This window comes from Leopardus geoffroyi, chromosome X, assembly GCF_018350155.1.
Source record: "Leopardus geoffroyi isolate Oge1 chromosome X, O.geoffroyi_Oge1_pat1.0, whole genome shotgun sequence".
Taxonomy (NCBI): Eukaryota; Metazoa; Chordata; class Mammalia; order Carnivora; family Felidae; genus Leopardus; species Leopardus geoffroyi.
In genome coordinates, this window is record NC_059343.1 from 12,721,551 (window position 1) to 12,737,195 (window position 15,645).

The 15,645-nt window shown below is 43.3% G+C and overlaps 1 protein-coding gene and 1 long non-coding RNA gene across 3 annotated transcripts in view; one reads left to right on the top strand and one right to left on the bottom strand.

Annotated features, from left to right (window-relative positions):
• The window catches only part of GRPR (gastrin releasing peptide receptor), a 33,803-nt gene extending 25,649 nt beyond the window's left edge, over positions 1 to 8,154 (top strand). The window contains exons 2-4 of one of the 2 annotated variants that reach the window (XM_045470700.1): positions 2,649 to 3,000; positions 4,605 to 4,984; positions 7,556 to 8,154. In XM_045470700.1, coding sequence (XP_045326656.1) covers positions 2,649 to 3,000; positions 4,605 to 4,984; positions 7,556 to 7,559 — 736 coding nt within the window. In that variant the 3' untranslated portion in view covers positions 7,560 to 8,154. Of the gene's footprint in view, positions 1 to 2,648; positions 3,001 to 4,604; positions 5,246 to 7,555 lie in introns of those variants that run through there. The other variant, XM_045470699.1, reaches the window with a different exon arrangement.
• The window catches only part of LOC123594087, a 276,984-nt gene continuing 266,477 nt past the window's right edge, over positions 5,139 to 15,645 (bottom strand). The window contains exon 5 of the long non-coding RNA XR_006710664.1: positions 5,139 to 5,229. This is a non-coding gene — a long non-coding RNA (uncharacterized LOC123594087). The remainder of the gene's footprint in view (positions 5,230 to 15,645) is intronic.

Consider the following 15,645-nt stretch of genomic DNA (forward strand, 5'->3'; position numbering starts at 1 on the left):
TTTAATAAATACAGTCTTTTGAAAACCACAGAACTGCAATGCCATTATTGCACCCAGTATATTAAAAATAACTCCTTAATATCACCAGTACTAAATCTGAATGATTTTCTGATTTGATTTTCCTCAATAGTCTCAAAAATATCTTTTTATGGTTGTTTGGTTTGAATCAAAATCTAAAAGGGGTCTACACTTTGCACTGAATTGATATGTATGACACATCTCAGTAAGTCTATAACCATTTTCCCTCCTTTTTTTAAAACTTTTTTCTCCCTCCCTTTTTATGCCATATATTTGTTGAAAAAAAAATGGAGTCATTCCTACAGAATTTTCCAATTCAGGATTGGACTGTATCTTCATGGCATCATTTAGCAGATTCTTTTATCTTCATATTTCCTGAAAACTGGTACATAGATCTAGAAGCTTATTTAGATTTAGATTCAAACTATTTTTCTGGCAAAACTATAAAAGTAATGCTTTTATACTATCTTTTATGTTTAAAAGTTATGAATTTGAAATAGCAGCTCAACAGTTCCCATGGCATTTTGTACTTAGGAGTACAAGATTCTCAAGAGGGAAAGAGGTAAGCCATTCACTCTGTTTTCTGCCTCATGCAGGAGTGAATCAGCTTCACTTCACTTGGAGTAACTTAGATTACTACTTTATCTCTAATTGATTTATTAGAGATATCTTTGGCTAGAGATGTTCATGTACCTTTAAAGATATTAATTCCTTACCTACATACTAGGAATAAAAATGTTTGAGATGAACAGTAACTAGAGAAAGTGCCAGAAGAAAATTGAACTTCCTTTGAAGTTTTTATGTTAGTGTGTTGTTTACAATGAACTAATTTATGGATGGAAAAGCAAACCCAGGTACACTAAAGTGGGGCTATAGTATTGTTCTAGAATGCTGGGGATGTCCATTAAGTAAGAGCCCTCTCTTTTCTACCTGAGCTGGGAAGAGAGAGCTAGATAAAGAAATAGAGAATGATAAAAATAATTGCTTCTATGCCGGATAAAGCTGTTTGGAGATTGTATTGTGACTTAGGTCCACAGCAATAATGAACTTGCAAACACCTGATCTCCTATATTACATGTGCCATTTCCCTAGTCAGGGGCAATTAGACAACCATGGGCCTCTCTGAGCCCAGAGTACATGCCAGGTTCTTTTTCTCAAACTCACCTCTTAATAACTCACTCCCCTTTCCCTGGAGGGAGGCAGAAAGTGAATGAGGAATCAGGGTGCAGCAAAGAGTGGTAACCCAACGGGAGCTTAATCAACATGGAAGCAAGTGGAAATAAGTGTTTCCCCCATCACCGAAGTCTATCATATAATAGAGTATCAGTGGCAGAACCAGTTTTAACACAGCATTTTCAGCAGTGAACACCCTCACATTTAGTTGGTCCCAATTCACATCAACTTCCACACTATAGCAGCTCACGTGCTAGGTGTTGTGTTGTATGGGGAGTTGTGGCAGATATTGAGTTGCTCTGCTCAGACCTCCCTTGAACAAAAGATTCACTACTCAGCTGCAGGGACAGTAGTTATCTGATAGCCAGTGGCTGTCAGTCCCTTCAGGGTCCACTTCAGCTTTCAAGCTATGGTCATGCTCTTCGTGGACAGTTCCCACCCAGTGACTATACCAGAGAGTAACTGAGGTCACACTCCTTTTGGGTGGCCCCAGCCCATGACTAGGCAAGGTGGTGATACAAGGGCCTGGCAATTTCCACCCAAGACAGGACTTCTCCACTGGACAATCTTTGGTACCATTAGGCTGGCATAGGGTGACCAGCTGTCACGGTTTGCTGGGACTGAGAGATTTCCTAGGATGTAGGATGTTCAATGCTAAAGCTGGGAAATTTCCAGACAAATTAGGATGGTTGGTCACTTTCACTGGTGTAGACCTTGTCAGGTCTGCATTGGGGTCTGACAGCTACCCTCCATCTAATCTTGCTTCCTTCCCTTTTGCCTTTCACAGGTAAGACTCCCCACTAAACCTCTTATCCTTCTGGTTTCCTCTCAATGTCTGCTTCCCAGAGCATTCAGCCCAAGTCCGGGGCACATATAGCACAGAAACCAGGAGGAACCTAAATACTGCAAGAGGGCAGGGGAAAGATTAATTTGACACTTACAGGGATGCTTCTGGTATAACATTTTCAGTGGGCTATTTGTTCTGCACCCTTTGAAAAAGAGAAGAGGCATGTGTACATACTCAATGACTTCAGGTTCCCTGAACTGCACTCGAATACTCAAAATGAAGGCTTTGCCAAAAAAGGACTCAAACTCCTTGTCCCTGTGTCCTTCTTTAAACATGCCTGCTATTAATTTCTGTGAGTTAAGAAGAAAAATGAAAGGAGTTTCAGCTTTTCTGAGAAGTGTTCTTAAAATCAAGAGAGATTGTGGGTGAAGAAACAAGAACGCATCCTTCAGAGCCAGGACTAGGATAAGGAAAGCAATGTGCTCAGGGTATAACATTTAGGGAGGCACTCACTGTCATGGTAGTATGAGTTCAGAGTCAGCACTTGCAGGAACCTGAGCGTGAGCGCTTCCTTAAATATTGCACCCAGTTGCCTGGCTTGCCCCATCCTTGGGGCATCCATAATAATATTAGACAACTTACACAGAACATTCCATCTTTCCTGCCCCAGGTACAAAGCCATCGTCCGGCCGATGGATATCCAGGCCTCTCATGCTCTGATGAAGATCTGCCTCAAAGCTGCATTGATCTGGGTTATCTCCATGCTTCTGGCAATCCCGGAGGCTGTGTTTTCTGATCTACATCCCTTTCATGAGGAAAGCACCAACCAGACCTTCATTAGCTGTGCTCCGTACCCACATTCTAATGAGCTGCACCCCAAAATTCACTCCATGGCTTCCTTCCTGGTCTTCTACATCATCCCACTGTCGATTATCTCTGTCTACTACTACTTCATTGCTAAAAATCTGATCCAGAGCGCTTACAATCTGCCTGTGGAAGGGAATATACATGTCAAGAAGCAGGTGGGTGCTGAGGATTGATTCGTTTCCTCCTTAGGGATCTGATCCCTTTTGGACTCCACTGACAAGCACACCTGATTCTGCAATTAGAGGAGGTGGGTGATCTGCGGCCAGATGGTAAATGGAAACTCCTAGCCACAGAAGCCCAGGTTTTCAGGTGTTTTTTATAATCTTGTTCTCTTATTAAAGACCTAAGCTAGGGAGGTATTGAGAATCTGGAAGATTTGAAGTATGGGTTTCCTTTTGAGGAATATCTGAAGAAGTGTTGTTGGTAACAAAATAAAGTGTTGAGGCCCATAGAGATGTGACTTCTTTAAATTCCAATCACATTGTTTGGATAGGAAGAGTGTCACCACATGGGGACAAAGCGGGGGGGGGGGGGGGGGGGAGGAGCTGGTTGAAGAAAAAGAAGTCGTTGGACTAAGATAGGCTCACATTGATTTGGGTTCTTATCCAGACTTCATGACTTAACTCACTTACTTTCTCTGAGCCTCAGTTCCCTTACCCATGATACAGGGTGATAACCCACATATTGTAAGGCTGGAAGATTAAAAGACAGAGCATATATATGACCTAGAGTGCCCAGAATGCAGAATGCCCTCCACATGTGTTAGATTCCCTTCCCTGTCCCCCATAATCCTACAGAATTTCAGATTTGAGGTATGAATAGTAGAAACCAGGGACTCTGGCTTTACCCTCTTTGTCAGTTCTTGCTTTCTAGTCCAAATGTAGATCTTGTGGCATTTATGATGCAAAAGCAGAAAGACTCCCCATCCATTTAAATGTACCGCTGACTCGGTGGCTTCACCCTTTAAAGTGTTGTTGTTGTTGTTGTTGTTTTGCCTCAATTATGAGGAGAGAGTGGCCGTTCTCAGTGAAACTGTCTCCATATTTGAAAGGCCTCCCAATAGTGAACATCCATTGTACCTCTAGTTCTTTAATGAGAACGACGTTTCCCCCTGCAGTGGTACCAGAGGGTGTTGGGAGCAAACGATCCTCAGCCCCCTTTGTCTAAGAACCTCCCTATATTAGTATAGCCCAGAAATAAGTTGAGACTAAAAATAATAATAATAGGAAGTTATTTTGATTTGGCCAACGAGGAAGAACAAAGCTGGCTGCTCTTTTGAGCATCAGGGGGAATAAGAAATTATTAACTGTGGAGCCCAGAAAGACATGAAGTCATATGGCCGATAAACGGCACCAGAGCTCTCTGGAGGAAAAAGAGGTCACTTACTAGAATTTCATTGAGCAATCCATTCAAGCATGTAATCAACTTTGTTTAAAGATCTGTTCTCAGTGGCACGTTCTAACTATATTCTACCTCATGGATTTCTGCTTCCTGGCTTTTTCATGTCTGTGTTTCTGACTCCCCCCTCCCCACACACACCCTTTTTCCATCTGTTTCTGTTGCTTTTCTCCCATTTTATTGGATTCTCTCTTGTCCCCTTTCTCCCACTGAACCCTTTTTCTGTGGCTTTGTGAGCTCATCTATTCCCACAATTCTTTTTCCCTGTTTTTTTCTTTTCTCTGTCCGAATCTTTGTCACTCTGCATCCATCCAACACTGTCCCTTGGTCCCTCTGGCTCTGTGCGTGACTCTCTCCTTAGATCGAATCCCGGAAGCGCCTCGCCAAGACAGTGCTGGTGTTTGTGGGCCTCTTTGCCTTCTGCTGGCTCCCCAACCACATCATCTACCTGTACCGCTCCTACCACTACTCGGAGGTGGACACCTCCATGCTCCACTTCATCACCAGCATCTGTGCCCGCCTCCTGGCCTTCACCAACTCCTGTGTGAACCCTTTTGCCCTCTACCTGCTGAGCAAGAGTTTCAGGAAACAATTCAACACCCAGCTCCTCTGTTGCCGCCCTGGCCTGTTGACCCGCTCTCACAGCACCGGCAGAAGTACCACCTGCATGACCTCCTTCAAGAGTACCAACCCCTCCGTGGCCACCTTCAGTCTCATCAACGGAAACATCTGTCATGAAGGGTATGTTTAGGCTGATCCTTGACCCTGTCCCCCTAGGGGCCCCTAGTTGTGCTTTATGGCTAGGAAAGGACCCTCACACCTGTTGTTGTCTCTGTACCCTCCAAAGACCCTTTGGAAGGCTCATGACTGGTATAGGCAGGTTGCAGAGAGGCCCAAATGGATTGCTCTTACGTTTGAAAGGCCCGTCAAGATTTGTATTTTCCATTTCAACTTGTGAATGCTTCTTCTGATGTAGAGCAAACTTTCTGTATTTTAGAAAAGGGAACAAGGGGTGCCTGGGTGGCGCAGTCGGTTAAGCGTCCGACTTCAGCCAGGTCACGATCTCGCGGTCCGTGGGTTCGAGCCCCGCGTCGGGCTCTGGGCTGATGGCTCGGAGCCTGGAGCCTCTTTCCGATTCTGTGTCTCCCTCCCTCTCTGCCCCTCCCCCGTTCATGCTCTGTCTCTCTCTGTCCCAAAAATAAATAAACGTTGGAAAAAAAAAAAAAAGGGAACAAATAAGAAAGTATTATTTTAAGCATCAAGCCCTGATATACAGTTATGGCCAATTAAGTCACAGAAACTACATGAACAAATAGATTTATATAGCAGAAAAATTACACGTTAAATGTCTACTTTGTGAAAGACTTCACCTTGTCATTTCTTTAAGCAGAAACTAGTGCTTTAAAAATATGATTTGAGTGATTTTTCAGGAACGTTTATGATCACAAACCAAGGAACTATTTTTTTACACTTGTAACCTGAAAGTCAGCCCTATGAAAAATTCCCATGTATGATGGACCATCCCCAAATTGATAACACTGGAGGCCAGTTTAGGACGAATCCCTGAGTGTTGATTATTTTTAAAAGATGTTACTGGGGACACAGGAGAAACACTCGACACATCATTTTAAGGCAAAAACACAGCCAGACACATAGACACGTATACAAAGATCCACACGAGGCTGTGGATTGGTATCTCGTGCTCTGAATTCTAACTCAATGGAGATTCTTTTTGCTGTTACCCCATTTCAATCATCTATGGTACACTCCTACCATAGAAGAGAAATCCTTTTGGGGGAAAACTGATCTTGCTCGCAATTCATCATTTATAAGTGCATAAAGTATAGTATTTATTTTTGGTATACAGGTTTTCAGCCAAACATATTTACTTAGATTTGGCTCTTTGCTCCAGTGAAGCAGTTAGTTCATATGAAAGAAAAAAAAAAGATCACACCTGAGTGGAAAGAGAAACATGTTTACGTTTAACATATGCTTACCTAAAGTCTGTGAGAGGAAATGAATAAAATTTCAGTAATATATATTTCTGTTTGAATATGCATAAATAATTTGCAGGGGGCTTAGCATTAAGAACGGATTATAAAACAGCCACAGGTTCATTAACTTTCTATGTAAGAGGAGTATTTATGAAACAGCCCACGTGCAGAAAAGAACTGGACTGAAATATTTTTATTTTCCTGAGTAAAGAGACTTGACTATCCTACTTTAGAAGCCCTGAATCAAGTTTTTCTTGACTCCACGATAGGCCAATTCTGCTGGACTGCAAACATGTTAACCCACTTTCAGATAAATCCATATTCCGCAAATGTGCCGTAATATGTATCCCTTACATCTGAAGACGATTTTCATTCCGGTTTTCTCTGTCCAAGCGAGAAAGAACCGTTGGCTCTCTTTCCCACATGGCACGTACTGAAAGATTTTCATCTCTTGTTACAAGGAAGTGCTCACCGTCTGCAGAGCTTGAGAAGTTAGGACCCAGACGGTTGTGAACATCTGTGTTTACAGTTGTATTAGCTGGAGTGAGACCTCTTCACTTCCTTCCGTGAGCCGCATGCCCTTCTGTACTGTTCCCACCTGCTCTCCTGGGAGCCCATAATGACACTGGACAGTTTGAAGAGCAAGTGTAGCAGAAAGAATGAAGATTTTGAGCCGGTCATCCCAGCTTAGTCTCTAGCTATGTAAGCTTGGCTGTCAACCCTTCTCTAGACTCATTTTCTCATCCCTAGAATGAGAGGACAGTGCTAAGATCCCTCTCTTGCTGAAATCCTCTGAGTCCTGTCATTGCTTCCAGTTTGGTTTCTAAAGCATTTGTACAGCCAGCCTGCTCACAGGTGCCCCACTTCTGTTACCTTTGCAGCAACTCGTCTGGGGAAGTCCTTCAACCAACATCCTACACTCATGTTCATGTTAGTGGAATGGAAGGAGACAGACTAGTCTATTGCTTTCAGGGGCTCCCTGGAATAATTCGTATGAATGGTGTCCCATTAGCTTGTTATGCTGTGGGATTAAAGCTGAAAAACACATAAGAAAACATATTGCTCAATCTCCTCATTATACGAAGGGTACTTTCCCTACTCGTAACCTCTGACCTCCATGCACCTGTTATCTCCAACTACTGCTCCACAACTTCACCCTTGGGTTTCTTCAAAACTCTTGAGTATAAGTGACTTCGTACCTCGTTAGGGGCTACATTGTGTAGCATTCTGGGTACTTCTGTGACTTGTTCAAGCATCTCTGAACTACCTGCCTTCAAAGACATTTTGGGGGTAGGAATCATCTTAATGTCTCCTTCAGGTAACATCATGGCATGGATTTCAGGAGACTGAAATCTAGGTCCAGCTGTGTGTCCTGAGGCAAATCCTGTCACCTCTTTGAGACTTCTAAACAGAAGGGCTGCAGAAGGCGTGTGCCAGCCAACGGCCCAGGACTGGTAAAACTGGGAATCAACAGATGGACGGACGCGAACCTGCTTATTGGGACGGACTTACCTGGGCCCTTCTCCAGGGAGGCCAACTTCTTCTTCCACCTCAAGACCCTAAAATTCCGGTGAGAGAGACCCAAGCCCCCATGTGGTATCACCTCTCTGCTAGGGCAGAGTGTGGCAGGGGCTGGAGCTAAGACATTTCACGCCTGGCTTCCAAAGATAATCACGTTTAGCGCTTATGTCTTTGGTGAGGGGGGAAAAAAATCAATTTTTTTCTGTGGAAAACCATCTGTGTTTATTCAATTGACAGACACTACCTTTCAATCTATCTTAAATTGAGCCTCCCTGAGGCAGGCAGCTCAACAGTGATAGATTAAGCAATAAACAAGGCAGCCTGCCCACCATCGGCCGCCGCTGGCAGGGAGGGCGCAGCTGCTGTTAGGAGTGATATTCCACAGCAAGATGGTCCTCCCTGCTTGGCGCAGGCGAGGCCCCTCCCTGTCGGTGATGATTCCCCATAAATGTGGATGGCTAAACCCCTTCTTCTGGCTGCCCTCACCCCCCCACTGACCCTGGCCTTCTGCCTCATTAACAAGCCCTCTTGTTTCCCTCTTTGCCACACAAACAATTTGGTTTCATCTTGAAGAATGGAGAAGTGGGGAAGGATGGTAAATACACAGTTTAGAGGCTGCTTCAGATGAACCCGAGCTCAGCTTGTTATGAAAAGGCTCACTGAACAGAAATAAATGAACTTGTCCAAAGGACACGTGCACATTGAAGTTGTAAAGTCTTTGTTTATGCCAAAAGTAGCAGTTGGTTATTGGTTTCAGAGTCAGTGCATGTACCAAATGTCTTCTGGTAAGAGAGATGAGCTTTGCTTGGGAACTACGAGTTGAATGACATCCTCAACCTGTGGACTAAAAGGTGGCTAAGTCACTTTCCTGAAAGCTAGATAGGAATGATCGCCCTGGAAACCTGACCACGTGAGAAGTGAGTGAATAGTACACACTTCTGTGGAGGTGAGATGCGAGAGAGGCCAACTTTCTGGACATTTCCACCCTTCACATCCAGGCCCCGAAGCAGCTGTTGTTAGAGAGTGCCATTGCTAACCCTGGCTTGCTGGGAGGAATGGGGCACATTTTGCACATTTGTCTATGTTTGGCTGCGTTTTCATAAAACAGATGAACAGCTGAAAACAAGACATTCTATTCACTCTCCTGGGTCCAGGCTTTGTGTGAGCTATTCAAAGAAACCAAGCCCTAGTTTATCCTGTATGTGATGGTCATTCCTCTCAGCACCCACCTTGACAAACCTCCGGCAGCCCTCCACCCCCAACACAAACACAACAACTTTAATATCCAGCAACCTCTTACTATAATTTTGGCCTTCAAAGACACCCTTCCTTTAGGTAGGGGCCAAGCGTGAACTCCAGCTCAATATATCCAGAGCAATCAACAAATCACAGAGAACAGACTTTTCTTTTGTGAGACCACGTTAGAAATGCACTCAGTGGAATTTATCTAATTTTTTAAAAAGTTTAACAGCCCCTGGGTTCAAATATTATGTGTCCACGATTAATTTAAAAAAATAATTTGCATTTACCCAGTGTTCGTGGTCTATAAAGCATTTTTATACTCACTGCCTCGTCTAATCTAAGCCGTCCCTGCTGGCCAAAGAGCTGCTTAGCCTCCTTTACTATGGAAATTAGTAAATGACATTTATTGGTGACCATGTGTGATTAAATTAAAAGACCCAGGGAACTATGAAGCCGAAGCATGAAACTACAGCTATTGGACCATACTTGACCTACAAAAAGGTGATTTCATATGGTTCAGTGAACTCTGATTTCATTTATACTCATGGACGTTCCCAGTTTACGGGATAGTCTGTGCCTGCAAAGTGAGTCTGTTTAACTTGGCCCGAGGCAGGGAATGATGCCATTGTTGGTTGCACCAGGGAGGCATTTTAGCCAGAACAGCATTCCATGTCACACGGAAGTGGAAGCCTAAGATAAGAAGGGACGGGATCATGGGGAGCAAAACCACAAGTCATAGATCACACATTTGTGGGAAACCTTAGTGGAGTTCTATGACTCTAGAAGTGCTGGAAGGGGGCACCTGGGTCGCTCAGTCAGTTAAGCGTCCGACTTTTGATTTCAGCTCAGGTCATGATCTCATGGTTTGTGAGTTTGAACCCCGTGTCGGGCCCCGCGCTGACGGTGTGGCACCTACTTGGGGTTCTGTCTCTCCCAATCTCTCTGCCCTTCCCCCTCAAAATAAATACACTTAAAAAAATGTTATTAGAAGTGCCGGAAAGGAAGGTGCTCGATTTCACCAAGCAGCAATGATGTGCCAAATGCAGTGCTGCGCACATTTCTATTCTTCCTCACAAGCACCTTGACAAGTATTCGGATGATGAAGCTGAAGCTCAGGGAGATCACTTCACCATCCCAAGGTCACACGCCGCAGATGAATGGCAGAGTATCAATGTGGACCTGGATCCCTCTTAAGACAATCCTCCGGCAGCCCTCCACCCCCAACACAAACACAACTTTAATACACAAACATAACTTTGGCCTTCGAAGACACCCTTTCTGTAGGTAGGGGCCAAGCATGAATTCCAGCTCAATATATCCCATTCCACTGCTCAGCATTGCTTCCCAAATCCAGCCCCATGTGAGAAATTAAGTTCACAGTGACTGATAGATAATCCCATTCCCTACTCTAGCTTTTGTCCAAAGGCCTGAACCACTGATGAAGTCGAGGACTGTACACCAAGGGCATGGAAGATGTGTCTAAGCACCTAAGTTAAGGACTCACTGCAGGCAGAGGCTGAAATGTAGCACAGAGTAGGTGGACAAGGAAGTCCCTTAGTTCACTTGCCCCCAGAGACACAATTCGGTGGCAAATGGAAGCCCCGGGAAGAATTTCCCACCTAGTTCTGTGACCGAGTAGAGAAAACCCTTGGCGAAGGGCCATATACAGAGGATCCAAGTGAGAACAGTCAATCCAGGCACCTTTCTTTGAATTGGGATTAGTTGGAGAACAGGTATCAGGAAGGGGTGGAACCCCTTCCCCACCACCCTGCCTTCCCCCCCCTCCCCCAAAAAACCCAGTAAGACATGATAGCAGATGATTTCCCTGAGCCTGGAGACCCAGGCTATGTGAATAGCCTTTAACAGAAAAATGTCTCCTGGACTAAAATCCGAGTTCAGGTATGGACTTAGTGCCCTGTTACAAACCCAGAAACCACTGTCTGCCCATTCAGAGCTCACATTCTGGAAGATAAGATTATTTCTCTTTTGTTCCCTAAATTTAAAATTCATTCCCAGAGCCATAGAATGACATGGAAGGACTCACATAATTTTATGGTCTTTCAAAAGGATCATTTTAATGGACAGTAAAACTTCACACATTCAACACCTCCTTAATTCCCAGATGAGTTTGAAAATTTTGGTATAACTCGAGATTTTAGTGTGCAAGGTACACAAATAATTTGGGACTGTTTTGAATCCAAATTTTTCATCAATTTGCTTCAGTTTTAGCTAGTGCTATTGACATATTGATATTGATAATGAATAATATTAAGAAAGTAAAATTGATTTAAAAACAATTTTTTCCCCTCTGTAATCTGGCCTTGACTGATTCAAACATAACCTTTCTTGCATCCAAGTTGGCAGAGTTTGGGGTAATAAAATTTGTTGAAAGGGTTGATTCGTGAGTTGTAAAAATACATGGCACAAACTTCTTTATGTCATTTTCTGTTTTGTTTTAAATATTAGACTTATATTTTGTAAATTATAATTGTACTTGTTACTATTAACTGTAAATATTTATTGCATCAAAAATGTGCTCTGTGTTAAAAAAGTCAGAACAAATTCCAGGTGTGGTACTTAGTATAAATAATGTCATGGCTTGGCTTTGCCCAGACTCCTTAGACTAATGAATTATTTATAAGAAATTCACAATATTAATATGAATGATTCAGGTCCTTTTAAATGTGCAAACTGTGTGACCATGTAAAATTCTGTGAAGTGTGCTCATTGATTGTATTCTTATTTTTCAAGAAATGTTTCCAATGCTTCTATTACATTGTACATGGTCTGCATGACATTAACTCAAAGCCAGTATAGTAAGCTGAATATTTAAGTCATAGAATGTAAGAAATGTGTTTTATTTCTTAATACAATAAAGCATAATTTATGAAATGGACACATGCATGTAGTCAATGTTCAGTAAAAAGAAAGCTGTTGCATGGATGTAGTCTATGGCCATATGCCACACAGTTGTTCAATTCTGGAACCATCTATGTCAGAATCACCCAGGCTGCTGGCTGCAAAATGCAGGTTCTCCAATTTCCAATTGACTCAGAACATCTGGGGATTTGGCCTAAAAATCTGCATTTTAAAACAAGTTCCCCACGTGATTCCTCAGGACACAGGGGTTTCGTTTCATTAAACTTTTAAAAGATGTATTTAACTTTTGAATAAGGAAGCTTTTCCCATGAGTCAAAATCGAAAGCATAAGAAAGGCATTCAGGGGCGCCTGGGTGGCTCAGTCGGTTAAGCTACCCATTCTTGATTTCGGCTCAGGTCATGATCCCACGGTTCGTGGGATCAAGCCCGGCGTCCATCTCTGTGCTGACAGCGTGGAGCCTGCTTAGGATTCTCTCCCTCTCTCTCTGGCCCTGCCCTGTTCATGTGCATGTGCTCGCTCTCGCTCTCTCTCTTAAAATAAACTTTTTTTAAAAAAAAGGCATTCAGTGAAAAGTCACTATACTACCTCAGAGTTCTCAGCATCCATCACCACTCCCTCCAGTGAGTGACCATCGCTGTTAGATTCTTACATGTACATGCTTCTGGACATTTCTTATGCACTGGCAAATAAATATGAATGTGTGTTTTCCTGCAGTCCACCAGCATTTTACAGATATGGTAGCATATTATATGCATTGTTTTGCCCCTTGCTTGCTTCACTACACACTATATCTTGGAGATCTGTCCATATCATTATAAAAAATTCTTCTTCACTCTTTCTTATACCTGCATAGTACTTTATTTATTCAGTCCCCCACTGATGAACATTTAGGTGGTTTCCAGTGTTTTGCTATTATGAATCATGTTGCAATGAATAACATATATAATCTCATACATGAGCAAGTGTTGCTGTTGGAAAACATCTTAAATGTGGAATTGCAGACCATATACTTTTATAATTTGACAGCTATTGCCAATTGTTCTCTTTAGGGCTTAAATACCAAAGTTTGAGAGTTTCTGCTTTCTGGGGTAACCCTAGCCATCAGAGACCAGGAAAGCACCGAAGAAATAACACATTTGGTCACAAACAGGAGCCGTCTAAGCTCCCCGCACTCCAGATGAAAAGAGGCAACCAAGCGTGACTTTCAGATACAGTGAACAAATTCTTTGAGAGGCACACAGACAGCCATGCCAAGGAGGCCCCAGAGTGTGGGGTTGTATATGAGCACTACCATGTGGTTACCTTGGGAGAAGGTTCTCTGGTCTCAGTATATCTCACCACATCCCCTGCCATGCACCCCAGCCCTGTGATGTATGGCATGTAGAGCCCACCATGAGACTGCAAATGCTCTCTCAAAGTGTCAATGCTTTAAATAGCTAAAAGTGGTGATTCCTAATTGTGCATCTCTAGTTCTCCTGGATTAGATGGGAAGATGAGCAGACTAAAATCTCTGAGACACCCAGGGTATACAAATCCAATTGACATGTAAGGTTGGTCTGTGTTAATTGCTGAGAGCTCTACCCAAAGCCCGGGTCAATTTGCCTATCAGAAACTCTAAACTCTGGGGTGCCTGGGTGGCTCAGTCGGTTGATCATCCGACTTCGGCTCAGGTCATGATCTCACAGTTTGTGGGTTCAAGCTCCGCATCAGGCTCTATGCTGACTGCTTGCTCAGAGCCTGGAGCCTGCTTCAGATTCTGTCTCTTCTCTCTGCCCCTCCCCCACTCACGCTTTGTCTCACTCTGTTTCTCAAAAATAAATAAAATGTAAAAAAAAAAAAATGTAAAAAAAAAACAAACAAAAAACTCTAAACTCTTTGCAAGCATGCTGCCTACCACATCAGAAAAAGATGTTTCATTGATACGTAGATTGTAATATTGAGAATTTAATAATCTCCTTTGACTCTTGGATTATTGAAGTTGAAAGATACCCCAGAGAATGCCCAGACACAACCCCACATCTCACAAATGAGGAAGTTAAAGGAAAGTGTTGTGATTTGGGTTTCCACATGGTCGTGAGACATTAGAAAAATGAAAACAATTGGCTTGGAGATGATGTGGATGAGGAGAGGTTCAACAGACCCTTTTGCTAGAGGGCAGGTAAATCTGTGCAGGGACATCTTGTAACACGTCAGGCAGAGAACCTTCCTGTTCACTGGGTGCAACATTGATAAACATTGGCTTCTGATACAAGAGATAATGGGTAACATTTTACCAAGAAGATGACACAAAAGCAGGCATCCCTTGAATATGGACTGGACTGTGTTCAATATTATAAAAGTGAATTTTATTTATTTATTTATTTTTTTAACGTTTATTTATTTTTGAGACAGAGAGAGACAGAGCACGAATGGGGGAGGGTCAGAGAGAGGGAGACACAGAATCTGAAACAGGCTCCGGGCTCCGAGCTGTCAGCACAGAGCCCGACGCGGGGCTCGAACTCACGGACCGCGAGATCGTGACCTGAGCCGAAGTCGGCCGCTTAACCGACTGAGCCACCCAGGCGCCCCTAAAAGTGAATTTTAAAGGCACATCTCCCCCTACTTCCCAGAACTAAGATCAGTGAAGTCAAGCATTTTGCTCTAGGTCACCTGTCAACTTTGACGCATACCCAGTGTGTTTCTCAGGGTCCCTTCCCACCTCCTATGACAGCCCAGTGCTCCTCAATGCCTCTCAGAGGGACCGGACTAGCTCTGACTCACCAAAGTGCTATTTGCTAGAACAGCCTATGTTCGTGGGTTCACTCTTGGGGAGCTTTCCAGGATATTACTACTTAAAGTATGGTCTGTGGACCAGCAATGTTGACATCACCTGGTCAAAAGTGCAGGGTCTTGGGCCCTGCCTTAGACCTTCTGCATTAGAATCTTAACAGATCCCCAAGGGAATCCTATGATATTAAATTTGTGACCACTGACAGAGGACGCCATTTACTGTGAAGAAATCCATAGTGGGCCTGATACTTTTTGCTATGCCATCTGGTGGCGTCTACACATTTCCCCCAACCTTCTTGCTTGAGAGTCTTGGAATCTCTTTTCTCATGTGGCCTATGTTTACCACCTTGGTCACTGGGACCTAAATTCTGTCTATACAGAGTGGCCAGATACCCCAGTGTCCCGTCTCTGCTCTCCAGGGACTGGGAGTAGATGAGTTCATGACATCAGTCTTGCGGGCCTAGAATCATCGTAGAACTCACCACACAGTTGATTATTTTTCCTTTCTTGTGGCACACTCGTGAGCTCAACCAACAGTGGCTGTTATCTGTTGTACTTATATCATGCCTTGTCCAGAAAGACTAATTTTACCTGACAGTAATTTTTTTTTTTTTAATTTTTTTTTTTAACGTTTATTTATTTTTGAGACAGAGAGAGACAGAGCATGAATGGGGAGGGTCAGAAAGAGGGAGACACAGAATCTGAAACAGGCTCCAGGCTCTGAGCTGTCAGCACAGAGCCCGACGCGGGGCCCGAACTCATGGACCGCGAGATCATGACCTGAGCTGAAGTCGGCCGCTTAACCAACTGAGCTACCCAGGCGCCCCTACCTGACAGTAATTAATGGGACACGCCATGCTCCCCAAATTCCTATGAATTTGTCCAAAAAAACCTTTTGGTTTTTTTTTTTTTTGTCCAAACTGTTGGACAAAACTTTCTTAAACTTCTGCCAAAAAAAAAAAAAAAAAAAAAAAAAAAAAAAAAAAAAATGGTGT